Source organism: Coregonus lavaretus, assembly GCF_964263955.1.
Source record: "Coregonus lavaretus genome assembly, chromosome: 1".
NCBI classification, from domain to species: Eukaryota; Metazoa; Chordata; class Actinopteri; order Salmoniformes; family Salmonidae; genus Coregonus; species Coregonus lavaretus.
Window position 1 is genome coordinate 19,417,991 of NC_139988.1, and position 16,293 is coordinate 19,434,283.

A 16,293-nucleotide genomic window follows, 5' to 3' on the forward strand; every position below is an offset into this window, starting at 1 on the left:
TGCATCTCTGCTCTAGATATCTGTTCTATAACAGATCCTTTCTCCGCCTGCCTCTGGCTGTTAGGCCCAGGTTCTCCTCATTACGGAGCTTGAGGTTTGTTCTACACTAGTCAGGCACACAGTAATGGGTGCCTCTTGTTGCTTCAATTGACAGCTGGACTCTTGATTTTTCTAACATTGTTAAAGTACCTGCCTGTTTTATTTGCAATGCTTTAAATAATATGGCTCAATTAATGACAGGAAGCATATAAGAACAAGAGGAAAAGCAATCAGTGTGCTTAAAGTCCCCAAATTGTAAATTCGATGTAAATTCCCATTAATTCCGAAAAGTTTTTTTTGCCACTTTGAAACTTCCTGACATTTTGCAACGCTAATCCTTTGCTTTTTAGAAGTCCTTAGTGAGATGTTGAGACTAAGCTATAACATAAGCAGAAAATACACATTATATTCCTTTAAAGTGCCTTCAGTGCTTTTCACTAGTACCCTTAAAATTGCATGCCGGTGCTGTAGAATTTTGTCTGATCGCATGATTGGAACATGATCTGGAGCCTGGCTGGAACATCCTTTGTATGCAAAGCTTATATCTGTGTTGTAATACGCTTTAACAGAAGGAGGCATTCACATTCAGGCTAGTCAGTACTTTTTCTTATCATTTTCATTGGGCTTTGATATTTGAGGATGTTTTAACAGTATGGGTTTTGTGTATGTGTGTGTGTGTGTGTGTGTGTGTGTGTGTGTGTGTGAGTGTGTGTGTGTGTGTCAGTATTAGGTTTTGTAATGTTCTTCTTTCTGTTGGTCTCCTAAAAGGCCCTATCTGGAGGAGCCCCGTAACGTGACGGTACAGAAGGGGGCAGAACCGCTGGGCATCTCCATAGTGAGTGGGGAGAATGGGGGTGTGTTCGTGTCCAAGGTGACGGCAGGAAGCATCGCGCACCAAGCGCGGCTGGAGTACGGGGACCAACTGCTGGAGGTATATTTTCCTCACCTACATTTTGGGTCATAATCCCATGTAGCTCAGTTGGTGTCATGAATGTCTGTGGAATGCGGTAGGCCAGAGTCAAGCGCAGGACACAGAATGAAATGAAAATCTACTTTACTGAATAGTAAAGAAACAAGCAAAACCTCCAACACAGGGAGGAGCAACCCGCTCACAAACGACACTCGTAACAATAAACAAACACGCACAACACACAGTGGGGGCGAACAGGTTAAATAGGGAAGGACATAATATTATAATGGGAAACAGGTGTGCAACACTAGACCACAACCAGATGAACATAGAAACATAAAACATAGATCGGCAGCAGCTAGTACTCCGGTGACGACGAACGCCGAAGCCTGCCTGAGCCAGAAGGAAGGGCAGTCTTGGCAGAATCCGTGACAGTTGGTAGTGCATGGTGCTTGCAACGCCAGGGTTGTTGGTTCAATTCCCACAGGGAAGCAGTACGAAAAAATGATAAAAATGAATGCTTTATTTACGTTACAATTACACTACTGTAAGTTGCTCTGGAAAAGAGTGTCTGCTAATGGACTTAAATGTCAGAAAGTCATGATCATTAAAGGAGGTAACCATCATGTGCTATTTTTGCATTGTAATTTCAGAAAATGTCCTTAATATATCTGCAGTAATAGTGGAATGATAGGGTTTCACAAAATTGCATAAAGATGGTTCAGCCGGACCGGCTCTTGTTGTCAAATTGGCACACTGCCTCCCATCTAGTACCATCTAAATCGCTGTGAAATATATATTTTAATTTTGTATTGTCACATACAGCGGTGGCATTTCGCTACACCCGCGACTAATACATTTGATTTGAAATGTGTTGTTTTACAGGGTCAGCCATAGCAGTACGGCGCCCCTGGAGCAAATTATGGTAAAGTGCCTTGCTCAAGGGCACATCGGCAGATTGTTCACCTTGTCGGCTCTGGTATTCAAACCAGCAACCTTTCGGTTACTGGCACAACACTCTTATCCCTAGGCTACCCAAATATATTTTCAATAATGAAAAATATAGTATTTTCAACTGTTTGAAGCTGGTAGACGATACTGTAAGTAAAGGACTCAAGCGCGAGTGGTTTTTACTAGATTACACAGCCACAAAGTCTCCGCCGTGTTGTGGGGCAACGGGATGCGGGGGAGGGGGAAGAGTTGTTTATTTTCAGCCTAAGTGTTGTTGCAATTCACCTAGCTTCCACATGGGGGACACATTCTACATGTAGCACCGTTAAATCAAAAAACATGTTTAAGTGCAAGTTACCCACATTCTCGATCTTAATCTCACTCTCTATCTCTCACCCTCTTCTTCTTACCGTTCTGTCTCTCTCTGTCTCTCTCTCTCTCTCTCTCTCTCTCTCTCTCTCTCTCTCTCTCTCTCTCTCTCTCTCTCTCTCTCTCTCTCTCTCTCGCTGTCTCTCTCTCTCATCCCTCTCGCTCATCCCTCTCTCTCTCTCTCTGTCACTCAGTCACTCTCTCACTCACTCACTCACTCACTCACTCACTCACTCACTCACTCACTCACTCATCTCTCTCTCTCTTAATCTAACTGTTGTTCTTTCTTTCAGTTTAATGGGATCAACTTGCGGAACGCCAACGAGCAGCAGGCGAGGCTTGTGATTGGTCAGCAGTGTGACACCATCACAATCCTGGCTCAGTACAACCCACACATGTTCCAGCTGGGAAACCACTCACGCTCCAGGTAAGCGCATGTACGCACGCACACACAGAAACACACACACACACACAGAGCTGGGAAACCTCTCTAACTCCAGGTAATAGGAGACTGATTTTGATTACATTCTCTTCAGTTCTCGTATGGAGTCCATCAGTGGTCAGCTTATCCCCCAGCTCAGCGGAGACACCACCCCAGACAATCACTCCGTCATCGACACCTTGAGTGAGCAAGACGAAGGGACCATGACACCACCTTCTAAACAGACCAGCCCAGCTACCAGCCCTCACAGCTCCTTCAGGTACAGGGGGTCATTATATTGTAGGAAAAAAACAACAGCTGGAGCATTCTGTTCCTTGGTGTTAGTTAATGATGTGTATGATATTTTGAATATATATTATGTATGGAACAAAGCATGGTCAAAGTATTAAGTGGAAAGTGGTCATCAGGGTTTAAGTCAATTCCATTCATATTCATTCATTTCAGGAAGTTGGAAATTCAGTTACCTTCCTGAATTGACCGTATTGAAATGATGGTCATTGGGTTGCCAGATAGACTGACTGTGGGAGTTTTCAATTCAGTCAATTCAGGAAGTTGGAATTTCAGTTACCTTCCTGAATTGACCGAATTGAAATGATGGTCATTGGGTTGCCACATAGACTGACTGTGGGAGGTATATCCGTCTCTGTCCAGGCTATCTTCTCCAGGTGCAGGTTTTCGCAGGGCCCCAGAGGTGAGGCTGGTGCGGCTGAAGAAGCCCCAGGGAGAGCTGGGGTTGCAGCTCTGTGGAGGGAACCTGTATGGTATATACGTTGAGAGTCTGGAGGATGACAGCCCTGCCAAGTGTCCCGACGGACTGGTGCCCGGAGACCAAATACTGGAGGTACAGTATACAGCCGTATAGTATGGTGAAGTATACAGTATAGAGGTAACCTGTATGGTACATACGTAGAGAGTCTGGAGGACGACGGGTACAGTGCTGCTTGAAAGTATGTGAACCCCTTGTGCAATTACAGATTTTTACCATGAAATCTTCATTTAATCAGAACCAGTCTTTTTGATCTGACATAACAGGTTTATATTTACCACTACCGATGAAATCATGTGTGTAGTAGAAAAACTAAATTAAAAAGGAATTAGTGCAGTTGCAAAAATAAGTTAACCCCAAGTTGCGTTGGTTAAATCAAGTAGGTAAGTAGAATCAGGTGGGTAAATAATTAGCTATCAAATGAACCAATCAAAGGAGAGATCGTTAGGAAAGAGTTTGGGCGGGACTCTGATAAATAGTAATAAGAAACCTGGTCAGTTTGGTGTTACCTATCCAGGTGAATGCAAAGCACACCATGCCGAGAGGAAAGGAGATCTCAGAGGACATCAGGACAAGGGTAGTGAGAGCACATCAGTCTTGGGAAGGCTATAAAATCATCTCAAAAAGATTTGAGCTCCATCAGTCCACTGTGAGGCAAATAATTTACAAATGGAGAGCATTTAACATGACAGCAACTCGGTCTAGAAGTGGACGCCCTTCCAAAATATCCCCAAGAGCCACAAGAACAATAATAAATCAGGTAAAAGCCAACCCAAACATAACCTCTAGAGATTTGCAGACCTCCCTTGTTGCATCTCAGGTAACTGTGCATGCTTCAACAATAAGAAGAACACTGAATGAAAATGCCATTCATGGGAGGGTTGCTAGGAAGAAGCATCTGCTGTCAAAAAAGAACTAAACTGCCCATCTTAACTTTGCCAGAGACCACTTGGACAAGTCCATTCTCTGGACCGATGAGTCCAAAATTGACAATTTTGGTCACAATCAACACCGCTATGTTTGGCGAAAACCCAACACTGTCTACCACCAAAATAACCTTATCCCAACAGTCAAGCATGGTGGTGGCAAGGTCAAGATCTGGGGCTGCTTTTCCTCCTCTGGACCTGGACGACTCCACGTCATTAAGGGAACCATGAATTCTGAGGTATACCAGGAGATTCTTGAACAGAACGTCAGGCCATCAGTCAAGGAGCTAAAGCTGGGCCGAAAATGGGTCTTCCAACAAGACAACGACGCAAAGCACTCAAGCAAATCTACCAAAGAATTGCTCAGGAGAAAGAAAATGTGTGTTTTGGATTGGCCAAGTCAAAGTCCTGACCTAAATCCAATCGAAATGCTGTGGCAGGACCTGAAGCGGGCAGTTCATGCCAGACACCCCTCAAACCTAACTCAATTGGTTCTGTAAGGAGTGGGCAAAAATCTCTCAAAACAGATGTCAGAGACTGGTTACTGGCTATAGGAGACATTTAGTCCAAGTTATCGCTGCTAATGGAGGTGCCACAAGCTATTGACTGAAGGGGTTCACATATTTTTGCACACATCAAATTTGAGTTTCTGTTAAATAAACCACTTTTGTTAAATAAACAATGAAAATATATCATATTTTTTGGTTTCTGTCATTTACTTGGAATGTCTTTATTACGAATTGGGGTTTAGATGTTTATTTTAATATTTTATAGCAAAATAATGACCAGCCCTATAGGGTTCACATACTTCCAAGCAGCACTATATACAGTCATGGTCAAAAGTTTTGAGAATGACACAAGTATTGGTCTTCACAAAGTTCAATGCTTCAGTGTTATGAGATATTTGTGTCAGATGTTACTATGGTATACTGAAGTATAATTACAAGCATTCCATAAGTGTCCAGGGCTTTTATTGACAATTACATTAAGTTTATGCAAAGAGTCAATATTTGCAGTGTTGACCCTTCTTTTTCAAGACCTCTGCAATCCGCCCTGGCATGCTGTCAATTAACTTCTGGGCCACATCCTGACTGATGGCAGCCCATTCTTGCATAATCAATGCTTGGAGTTTGTCAGAATTTGTGGGTTTTTGTTTGTCCACCCACCTCTTGAGGATCGACCACAAGTTCTCAATGGGATGAAGGTCTGGGGAGTTTCCTGGCCATGGACCCAAAATGTCGATGTTTTGTTCCCTGAGCCACTTAGTTATCACTTTTGCCTTATGGCAAGGTGCTCCATCATGCTGGAAAAGGCATTGGTCGTCACCAAACTGTTCTTGGATGGTTGGAGAAGTTGCTCTCGGAGGATGTGTTGGTACCATTCTTTATTCATAGCTGTGTTCTTAGGCAAAATTGTGTGTGAGCCCACTCCCTTGGCTGAGAAGCAACCCCACACATGAATGGTCTCAGGATGCTTTACTGTTGGCATGACACAGGACTGATGGTAGCGCTCACCTTGTCTTCTCCGGACAAGGTGTTTTCCGGATGCCTCAAACAATCGGAAAGGGGATTCATCAGAGAAAATGACTTTACCCCAGTCCTCAGCAGTCCAATCCCTGTACCTTTTGCAGAATATCAGTCTGTCCCTGATGTTTTTCCTGGAGAGAAGTGGCTTATTTTCTGCCCTTCTTGACACCAGGCCATCCTCCAAAAGTATTTGCCTCACTGTGCGTGCAGATGCACTCACACCTGCCTGCTGCCATTCCTGAGCAAGCTCTGCACTGATGGTTCCCCGATCCCGCAGCTGAATCAACTTTAGGAGACGGTCCTGGCGCTTGCTGGACTTTCTTGGGCACCCTGACGCCTTCTTCACAACAATTCAACCTCTCTCCTTGAAGTTCTTGATGATCCGATAAATGGTTGATTTAGGTGCAATCTTACTAGCAGCAATATCCTTGCCTGTGAAGCCCTTTTTGTGCAAAGCAATGATGACGGCACACGTTTCCTTGCAGGTAACCATGGTTAACAGAGGAAGAACAATGATTTCAAGCACCACCCTCCTTTTAAAGCTTCCAGTCTGTTATTCTAACTCAATCAGCATGACAGAGTGATCTCCAGCCTTGTCCTCATCAACACTCTCACCTGTGTTAATGAGAGAATCATTGACATGATGGCAGCTGGTCCTTTTGTGGCAGGGCTGAAATGCAGTGGAAATGTTTTTTGGGGATTAAATTCATTTTCATGGCAAAGAGGGACTTTGCAATTCATCTGATCACTCTTCATGACATTCAGGAGTATATGCAAATTGCCATTATCAGAACTGAGGCCGCAGACTTTGTGAAAATTAGAATTTGTGTCATTCTCAAAACTTTTGACCACGACTGTACAGTTGAAGTCGGAAGTTTACATACACCTTAGCCAAATACATTTAAACTCAGTTTTTCACCATTCCTGAAATGTAATCCTAGTAAAAATTCCCTGTCTTAGGTCAGTTAGGATCACCACTTTATTTTAAGAATGTGAAATGTCAGAATAATAGTAGAGAGAATTATTTATTTCAGCTTTTATTTCACATTCCCAGTGGGTCAGATGTTTACATACACTCAATTAGTATTTGGTAGCATTGCCTTTAAATTGTTTAACTTGGGTCAAATGTTACGATCTTTGTCCCCATGTGCAGTTGCAAACCGTAGTCTGGCTTTTTAATGGCGGTTTTGGAGCAGTGGCTTCTTCCTTGCTGAGCGGTATGACGGCTGCGTGGTCCCATGGTGTTTATACTATTGTTTGTACAGATGAACGTGGTACCTTCAGTTTGAGTTTTAATGACTCCAGTGACTCCAACCTAAGTGTATGTAAACTTCCGACTTCAACTGTACATACAGACTCCCTGGGCCGTGTGTAGCTCTGAAGTAGAGGCAGAGTTACTCAAACATACCTTTTTTCAAGCTAGCTACCTATTCCATTTTTTTTTATGTACAGTTAATTTGATGTTAGCAAACTATTCAGAGATTCACAAACATTTCTATTATTATTTTGCTCAATATTGAATTGATGTTTTTCAACAGTACAATGGTGTCAACATGAAGAATAAGACTGCAGAAGAGGCTTACCTGGAGATGTTGAAACCGGCTGAAACGGTCACGTTTAAAGTCCAACATCGTCTGGATGAGTTCACCATGCTCAAAGACTCACCAGGAGATGGTTTTTATATCAGGTACCGAAACTACAGTGGGGAAAAAAAGTATTTAGTTAGCCACCAATTGTGCAAGTTCTCCCACTTAAAAAGATGAGAGAGGCCTGTAATTTTCATCATAGGTACACGTCAACTATGACAGACAAAATTAGATTTTTTTTCTCCAGAAAATCACATTGTAGGATTTTTAATGAATTTATTTGCATATTATGGTGGAAAATAAGTATTTGGTCAATAACAAAAGTTTCTCAATACTTTGTTATATACCCTTTGTTGGCAATGACACAGGTGAAACGTTTTCTGTAAGTCTTCACAAGGTTTTCACACACTGTTGCTGGTATTTTGGCCCATTCCTCCATGCAGATCTCCTCTAGAGCAGTGATGTTTTGGGGCTGTCGCTGGGCAACATGGACTTTCAACTCCCTCCAAAGATTTTCTATGGGGTTGAGATCTGGAGACTGGCTAGGCCACTCCAGGACCTTGAAATGCTTCTTACGAAGCCACTCCTTCGTTGCCCGGGCGGTGTGTTTGGGATCATTGTCATGCTGAAAGACCCAGCCACGTTTCATCTTCAATGCCCTTGCTGATGGGAGGAGGTTTTCACTCAAAATCTCACGATACATGGCCCCATTCATTCTTTCCTTTACACGGATCAGTCGTCCTGGTCCCTTTGCAGAAAAACAGCCCCAAAGCATGATGTTTCCACCCCCATGATTCATAGTAGGTATGGTGTTCTTTGGATGCAACTCAGCATTCTTTGTCCTCCAAACACGACGAGTTGCGTTTTTACCAAAAAGTTCTATTTTGGTTTCATCTGACCATATGACATTCTCCCAATCCTATTCTGGATCATCCAAATGCACTCTAGCAAACTTCAGACGGGCCTGGACATGTACTGGCTTAAGCAGGGGGACACGTCTGGCACTGCAGGATTTGAGTCCCTGGCGGCGTAGTGTGTTACTGATGGTAGGCTTTGTTACTCTGATCACAGCTCTCTGCAGGTCATTCACTAGGTCCCCCCGTGTGGTTCTGGGATTTTTGCTCACCGTTCTTGTGATCATTTTGACCCCACGGGGTGAGATCTTGCGTGGAGCCCCAGATTGAGGGAGATTATCAGTGGTCTTGTATGTCTACCATTTCCTAATAATTGCTCCCACAGTTGATTTCTTCAAACCAAGCTGCTTACCTATTGCAGATTGTCTTCCCAGCCTGGTGCAGGTCTACAATTGTGTTTCTGGTGTCCTTTGACAGCTCTTTGGTCTTGGCCATAGTGGAGTTTGGAGTGTGACTGTTTGAGGTTGTGGACAGGTGTCTTTTATACTGATAACAAGTTCAAACAGGTGCCATTAATACAGGTAACGAGTGGAGGACAGAGGAGCCTCTTAAAGAAGAAGTTACAGGTCTGTGAGAGCCAGAAATCTTGCTTGTTTGTAGGTGACCAAATACTTATTTTCCACCATAATTTGCAAATAAATTCATTAAAAATCCTACAATGTGATTTCTGGATTTTTTTTTCTCAATTTGTCTGTCATAGTTGATGTGTACCTATGATGAAAATTACAGGCCTCTCTCATCTTTTTAAGTGGGAGAACTTGCACAATTGGTGGCTGACTAAATACTTTTTTCCCCCCACTGTATGTTGTCACTCGTAAATGTTTTCATATCAGATTGTTGCACGTATTACTTTTTGAAACATCAGTCAACTTACTTACTACCGTAATCCTCTTCACTTATGGAGTCACGTCGGGCCTGTAGTCAACATCTTACTACCGTAATCCCCTTCACTTATGGAGTCACGTCAGGCCTGTAGTCAACATCTACTACCGTAATCTCCTTCACTTATGGAGTCACATCGGGCCTGTAGTCAACATCCATCAGGTGCAAATAAACTGCACCCGGTTTTTACATGTCAATATACTTTAACTGTACAATATCACTGCGTCCCCCTGAAAATGATCTTTACATTTTCTAAATGAAGGTTAACCCATCTGTGTTCCTTCTCCTTTCAGAGCACTTTATGAGCGGGTAGCAGAGATGGAGCTGGAGCTGAGTTTCAAGAAGGATGACATCCTCTACATTGAAGACACGCTACCAAAGGGCAACTTTGGCTTCTGGATGGCGTGGAAGTTAGATGAGAGCGCACGCAAGCTGGCACGAGGGCAGGTCCCCAGCAAATACATGTAAGTCATACTGTACCTGCCGTAAATAAACTTGTGTCTGTAGAAATGTTGATACACAGAGATATTTATTGATTGCATTTGGTATTTGATGTGTGTGTTTTTGCAGGGCTCATTTGTCAATATGACTCCCTGTTAAAATAAAGGTAAAAAACATATGATAAGCCTTATTATAAGACTTTATTAAGGCTTATGCGTGCTAATAATATGTTTAAAAAGCATTATAAACTGGGTGGTTCAAGCCCTGAATGCTGATTGGCTGACATGGTATATCAGACCGTATACCACAGGTATGACAAACCATTTATTTTTACTGCTCTAATTACATTGGTAACCAGTTTATAATAGCAATAAGGCACCTCGGCGGTTTGTGGCATATTGCCAATATACCACAGCTAAAGGCTGTGTACAGGCACGCCGCGTTGCGTCGTACAGCCCTTAGCCGTGGTATATTGGCCATACACCACACTTCCTCAGGCCTTATTGCTTAAATATACCATTAACTGCAGGCAAGTAAAGTGTTACCGAACTTCACAATGTTATTGAACTGGGTAGTTTCTGAATTGGTTGCAGTCTTGATTCATTCCAACCCGTTGTACTGTGTTTTCCCCTCAGGATGGACCAGGAATTATACAGGAGACACAGCATGCCTGATATGAAGGATGAGAGCGGTACTGCCAGTAAGACCCTCTCAGCTGCCGCTCGCAGGTCCTTCTTCCGCAGGAAACAGAAGCACAAACGCTCTGGGTCTAAAGACGGGAAGGACCTAGTGGACGCCATCAGCACTGACTCACTGCCCATCATGGAGGGTGAGGAAGGACCATTCACTTCTTGCTGTACTGTAAATGATAACCGTGGAACATGAAGATTCTTGATCCATCTCATGTATGGTCATGGATAAAAGTGCCTCAAGTGTCATATGCTATTATTCATGTAGGTGCATAGCTAGTTTTCCACTGCAGTGTTCATGATCTCTGTGTTGACATAGTGCTTTAACGGCTAACTACCAGAGGGTCCAGGAGGTAGAGTGATCCAGTCCCAGATCTGTGCTGGTTCTGGGGTTAGGGTTAGGGTATCATGTACATACACACTGTAGTTTTACATCATTCTGCTGACGGTTCTGTGTGTTTTCTATCTACCAGATGGTGTGAGCCTGGCCTACCAGAGGGTCCAGAAGGTAGAGTTTTCCAGCCCCAGACCAGTGCTGGTTCTGGGGCCCCTAGTGGAGGCTAACAAGGACATGCTGGTGAAGGAGGCCCCTGGGAGGTTCTGTCGGTGCCTACCTGGTGGGCTGTTATGTTATGATAATGCTATGTCATGTTATAACAGGCCTATGTCATGCTATGATAATGCTACGTCATGCTATAACAGTGCTATGTCATGTTATGATAATGCTATGTCATGTTATGACAGGATTGTAAACCACTCAAATAAGTAAATTGATTGTCAATTATCATGTGTTATTTTATAAAGACTTATTAAATACTAAAATGTGATAATTTTTGTCTGTCCATTCAGAGGTGATGAAGGCATCTCAGCAGGCGATAGAACGAGGGGTGAAGGACTGCGTCTTCATAGACTTCAAACGAAGGAGCGGCCATTTTGATGTCACAACTGTTGCTTCCATCAAGGAAATCACAGAGAAGGTATATTTAGTTTATTTATTATTATTCATTTTACAGTTTAGTCTTATTGAGATAAAAACATATTTTGTAGAGAAACCAGTTCAGTATATTTTGTACATAGACAGGACTAGTAAATATCTGGATGAATACATGGCATCTATCATCCCATATTGTGACAGTGTGTATGTTATGGACAGTATGACAGAACCTAACAAAATGGCCGTTAGGTTTTGTCAGTTGATCTAATGATATGTCATTTTGGAAACATTCTTTGCTGTGCTGTCATTAATTTCTCATGCAAACCAAACTGGTTAGATTTTGTTGTCGTTTCTGTTTTGAAGGATTGTCACTGTTTGCTTGACATTGCACCCCATGCCATCGAACGGCTTCACAGCGTTCACATCTACCCAATCGTCATTTTCATTCGCTACAAAAATGCAAAGCAGATAAAGTGAGTACTAGCCCCCATTCTACTATAAAGAAATAAAATTGTGTTGCTGTATTTTGAGACAATGACCTAACACCACTGCTATCAGAGTCATCTGATTGGCCAAGCTATCACATCTACTTTCCCTCATGGAGTTCCTCTATTGAAATGTGAAAGCTCATGAATCTTCTTCTGTCTTCTTTAAAAACACCTGTTTACCAATAACAATGCTATCAATCAATCAACTGTATTTATAAAGCCATTTTTACATCAGCACTTGTTACAATGTGCTTATACGGTAACTCTGCCTACACCACAAACAGCAAGCAAGCAGCAGCACATTGGCTAGGTTGGAAAAACTCCTACCATTACCTCATCTACTGCCACTCCCCACAAGCTGTTTTCACAGTTACAGTTGTCTATTTTTGGCTACATGTTTAATTGTCTTTCTGTCTAGGCGCACTTTCATTACAGAAATTAAACCACAAGTTGATTATCTCAGATTCATTCCTATCACAGACACGTTCCAAAACAAATTAATCAAAGTGTAATTCATCTAAAACGGCCCTAGCCGACACTCCTCTCGGGATAATTGTGATTCATTAGAGAAGATCTGCATTGTTGGTTAAGGGCTTGTAAGTAAGCGTTTCACTGTAAGGTCTACACCTGTTGTATTCGGCGCATGTGACAAATACAATTTGATTTGATTTGATCTCTGGTTGGTATTTTCATTTGTAATCAGAGGGAAGATTAAGTCTGCTGAACCAAGCACTGAGGTCCTCTATGGATGCGTGTGCACACACACAGACATGCACACTCTCTCACACACAGACACAAACACAAACACGCCAGCGCTCTACTCTGACCTTTTTTACAAGGAGCACGTGTGCCTAAGTTGAAAAATGTAGGCGCGCACAAATACATTTAGCAGCACAATGAAAAATATTTGGGGTAATAAAGCTAGAATCCTTCATTATTTTAGGCGCACTGGTGCTACTAATGTAAACTTCCAGGTCGCACAGCAAAATATTTAGGTGCTAATGCGAATAAAATGGTCACACTGTAGAGCCCTGCACGCACACACACTCTCTCTTTCTTTCTCTCTCACTCTTAGACCCTCTCACACACACACTATCTCTCTCTCACACATACTCACACACATTCACAGAGACTAGTGCAGTGCGGCAGTGGACATGGAGAGGGTCTGATTGAAGCTAAGCCTTCTCTGTCATCAACTGAGTGCCAGCTGTCCCTGGGAGGGGAGGGGAGGGGAGGAGAGGCTGAGCCCTATAGCTCTGTGGCGGGCTGCGGTGGCGTCTAGCTGAGCCGTCCCTGTGACAGAGAGGTTGGAAGCTGGAGCTGTCTCTTCCAGCTCTGAGCTTTGTACTGGGGGCTGGTCCTCTCTGTCTCTGAGAGAGAGTGAGAGAGGCTGGAGGTTGGGCCCTACAGTACGCTCCCAGCTCTTTGGCTAAGCCCTCGCTGCTCTCCACTCACTCCACGCCACCAGCAACCAGCAGAGGCCAATGATGTCATATAAACACGTGAATAGTATGTCTATGGCAGATGCCTTTGAGAGAGAGAGAGAGAACCAAATCATTAACCACTCCCTGACTTTCTATCCTTTGGATGGCGTCATATAGTCAATATGTAGACTGTAGGCCAGGCAGGGAAAGGAAACAGCACTTCTAGGTCAGGAGCAGACAGTTGACAGACCAGAAAGGCTCATTAGCCCAGTTGCCACCCAGTGTGTCTGTTTTAACTTTGACTGTACTTACCGTTCATTTGGTACAATACTATTACTCATCAACACTGAAATTGTAGTGAAGAGCAGAGACAGTCTTTATTTTTTGTTGTTGCTGTCATGTTGATTGACTTCTAGTAATTTTGTTGCTATGCCACCACAGTCTCTGTGTGATATCAACTGTGTACCATGTCACCTCTTTTTTAATGAACTGAAATATTTGATATTTAATATAATTGTGTCCTTTCCTTCATTCAGAGAACAGAAGGATCCTCGATACTTGTGGGATAAAGTCTCTCAGAAACATTCCAAGGAGCAGTTTGAGATGGCACAGAAAACTGAACAGGAGTACAGCAAGGTCTTTACAGGTTAGTGTTAAATAAAAAGTGTTATGTTCATATCATATAATAACATGCTAATAACATGTTTCAGTTTGTTGCTATGTGAGAAGGCCTGTCATATGTACCTACAGTCCGGAGTCAGACTCCAGGCCTCGAATTCATAAAGTCTCAGAGTAGGAGTGCTGAACTAAGATCAGGTTTGCCTGTTAGATCATAATGAATAAGGTTACATAGACGGAACCAGACCAGATCCTAGATCTCCTACTCTGAGACAGTACCGGCCAAGATTTTAAAACAGTATTTTTGTGTTGCAGGTATCGTCCAAGGAGGAAGCCTGTCCTACATTTGCACTCAGATCATGACAATAGTGGACCAAGAACAAAGTAAAGTCCTGTGGATTCCTGACAGAGCTTTCTAGAAGGATCCTAGGTGCTTCTATCTACGTAACACTTCAACCCTTAACAAGGAAGGGTGGGTACGATACACTTATCCACGGCTAAATGTTCAAAACTGGTCAACAATATCACATCACCGTTATTATAATAATCAACTGTGAGGTGTCATCCCAAATAGTGCACTATATATAGGGAATAGGGTGCCATTAGGGACACAACCTCTGATACACTCTCAACATAATAACACTTATCTGAAAGATGAAGATTCATATAGCACTGATTTTTCTAACACCCCACGAATAGAAGTAATAATCCCACTATAATAGTGATATCATAGTGATGCTGTATACTTCAGACAGGCCTAGAGATTCGTTTACACTAGTATTTAATATTGTAATGCTTTTTTACTTGAATGTTTTTCCCTTAACTCCACTATGGCACTCCTTGACTCTTCCTGGTCCTATGGTTCTGAATCATATGTCAGAATAGAAGTTGATGCATGGAATAGAAAAGAAACAACATTTTAGACATGTCTCAGACCTGTTTGTGCTGTAGTTGTTGTCATGACGGCACAAACAGATCTGGGATCAGGCTAGAAGACCATGTAATAACCATGATGAACTGTAGTTATGGTAACAGGTTCAACATGGGCGCAGCAAGTTTTTCTTAACAGAATGGACCACTGTGTTTCATCTTTATGTATGTTTTCTTTGTCATTTAAATTCTCTAATCCCAATCAAATAATGTTGGTTATGAACCTTCCTTTATAGCCTACAAATGTAGCAGTTAGTGAACAGAAATGATTGTGTATGTTGTATTTTTTCCCTCTGTTTGTCTGTCATAACATTTACATATTTAAAGACAAAAATGTACGACAAATTTGCATGATTCTTTTTTTTTCTCTTGTTGATGTAAATGAAATACATTTTTCTTAATGTTTATTTTGTAATTCATGATTTTTTTTATTTTTTATTGAAGCTTTATTTAACTAGGCAAGTCAGTTAAGAACAAATTTTTATTTACAATGACGGCCTACCCCGGCCAAACCCTGACGACGCTGGGCCAATTGTGCGTTAGTGGTGCAGTGCCTTAGACCGCTGCGCCACTCGGGAGACCAATGAGGCACAGACGTTTGTTTTACAACCCACTTACTGTTCTCAATGCAAGGTTTCCTTCTGTATGTTGTGCCAAACTAAACAGATTTGTTTTGCACCATTTATCCGTCAACCTTGTAATGCGTGAACACTAAGAAATCCAATAATACTTAACCGTAGGTACTATAGTTTCACCATGAGAAAATGTATGTGTTGTACAGTTGTTCCAATGTTCCTAACATTTCATACATTTCCTAATGGGCATCTTTCTATTACCCGAAATTTAGAATTAAAAAAAGGGATATTTGATTTCTGTTCTAGGGGTTTGAATGCGCCAAACTAAAAGAAGATGAATTCATTTATTTCAGCATTATGATGAACTGGTAAATTCCTTTTCCTTTTTTATATATAACATTTCATCTTCTCATGTTGGTTGAAACACGAAAGTAGCCTATAGATATAACTTCACTTCTCAATGAAATTCTATTATTTGTATCAAATGTTAAGAAAAATAAATACATGTGGGGAACGTTGTCCAAGTCCAAATGATTTGTTTGAATTGTAATTGCCATTTACATTCTACCATTACGCACAAACAAAAGCGTTCACCACAAGGCCAACTACCTCCTGAAACGAGGCACTCCGCTGAAACTCCGCACCTGCATATGTGAACTGGCACATTTGGAGACATACACTGTACACAGACATGCATATTTTTATCACAATATTCTTCATTGACTGATAAAGATTTGTATAGTTTTTTTCTGGATGGTGTTATTTGTGTTTGCACTCGCCTCTGGATTTTTATTTGTGTAGGAGTGCTAATAAGATGGTCTTTAAGGGGTGTGCTGAGGACCAAGAGTGATGAGCACTCTGATGGAGGTGTGGCTGCAGGAGT

The 16,293-nt window shown here is 42.1% G+C and overlaps 1 protein-coding gene across 2 annotated transcripts in view; it reads left to right on the forward strand.

Annotated features, from left to right (window-relative positions):
• LOC311107615 (disks large homolog 5-like) overlaps positions 1 to 15,929 on the forward strand; it is a 104,562-nt gene extending 88,633 nt beyond the window's left edge. For both annotated transcript variants that reach the window (XM_084150136.1, XM_084150137.1), the window contains exons 26-37: positions 808 to 970; positions 2,563 to 2,696; positions 2,806 to 2,970; positions 3,363 to 3,552; positions 7,468 to 7,616; positions 9,605 to 9,775; positions 10,388 to 10,581; positions 10,915 to 11,058; positions 11,291 to 11,418; positions 11,739 to 11,848; positions 13,824 to 13,933; positions 14,221 to 15,929. In XM_084150136.1, the coding sequence (XP_084006262.1) occupies positions 808 to 970; positions 2,563 to 2,696; positions 2,806 to 2,970; positions 3,363 to 3,552; positions 7,468 to 7,616; positions 9,605 to 9,775; positions 10,388 to 10,581; positions 10,915 to 11,058; positions 11,291 to 11,418; positions 11,739 to 11,848; positions 13,824 to 13,933; positions 14,221 to 14,324 (1,762 nt within the window). In that variant the 3' untranslated portion in view covers positions 14,325 to 15,929. The remainder of the gene's footprint in view (positions 1 to 807; positions 971 to 2,562; positions 2,697 to 2,805; positions 2,971 to 3,362; positions 3,553 to 7,467; positions 7,617 to 9,604; positions 9,776 to 10,387; positions 10,582 to 10,914; positions 11,059 to 11,290; positions 11,419 to 11,738; positions 11,849 to 13,823; positions 13,934 to 14,220) is intronic.
• The last annotated feature ends 364 nt before the right edge of the window (positions 15,930 to 16,293 follow it).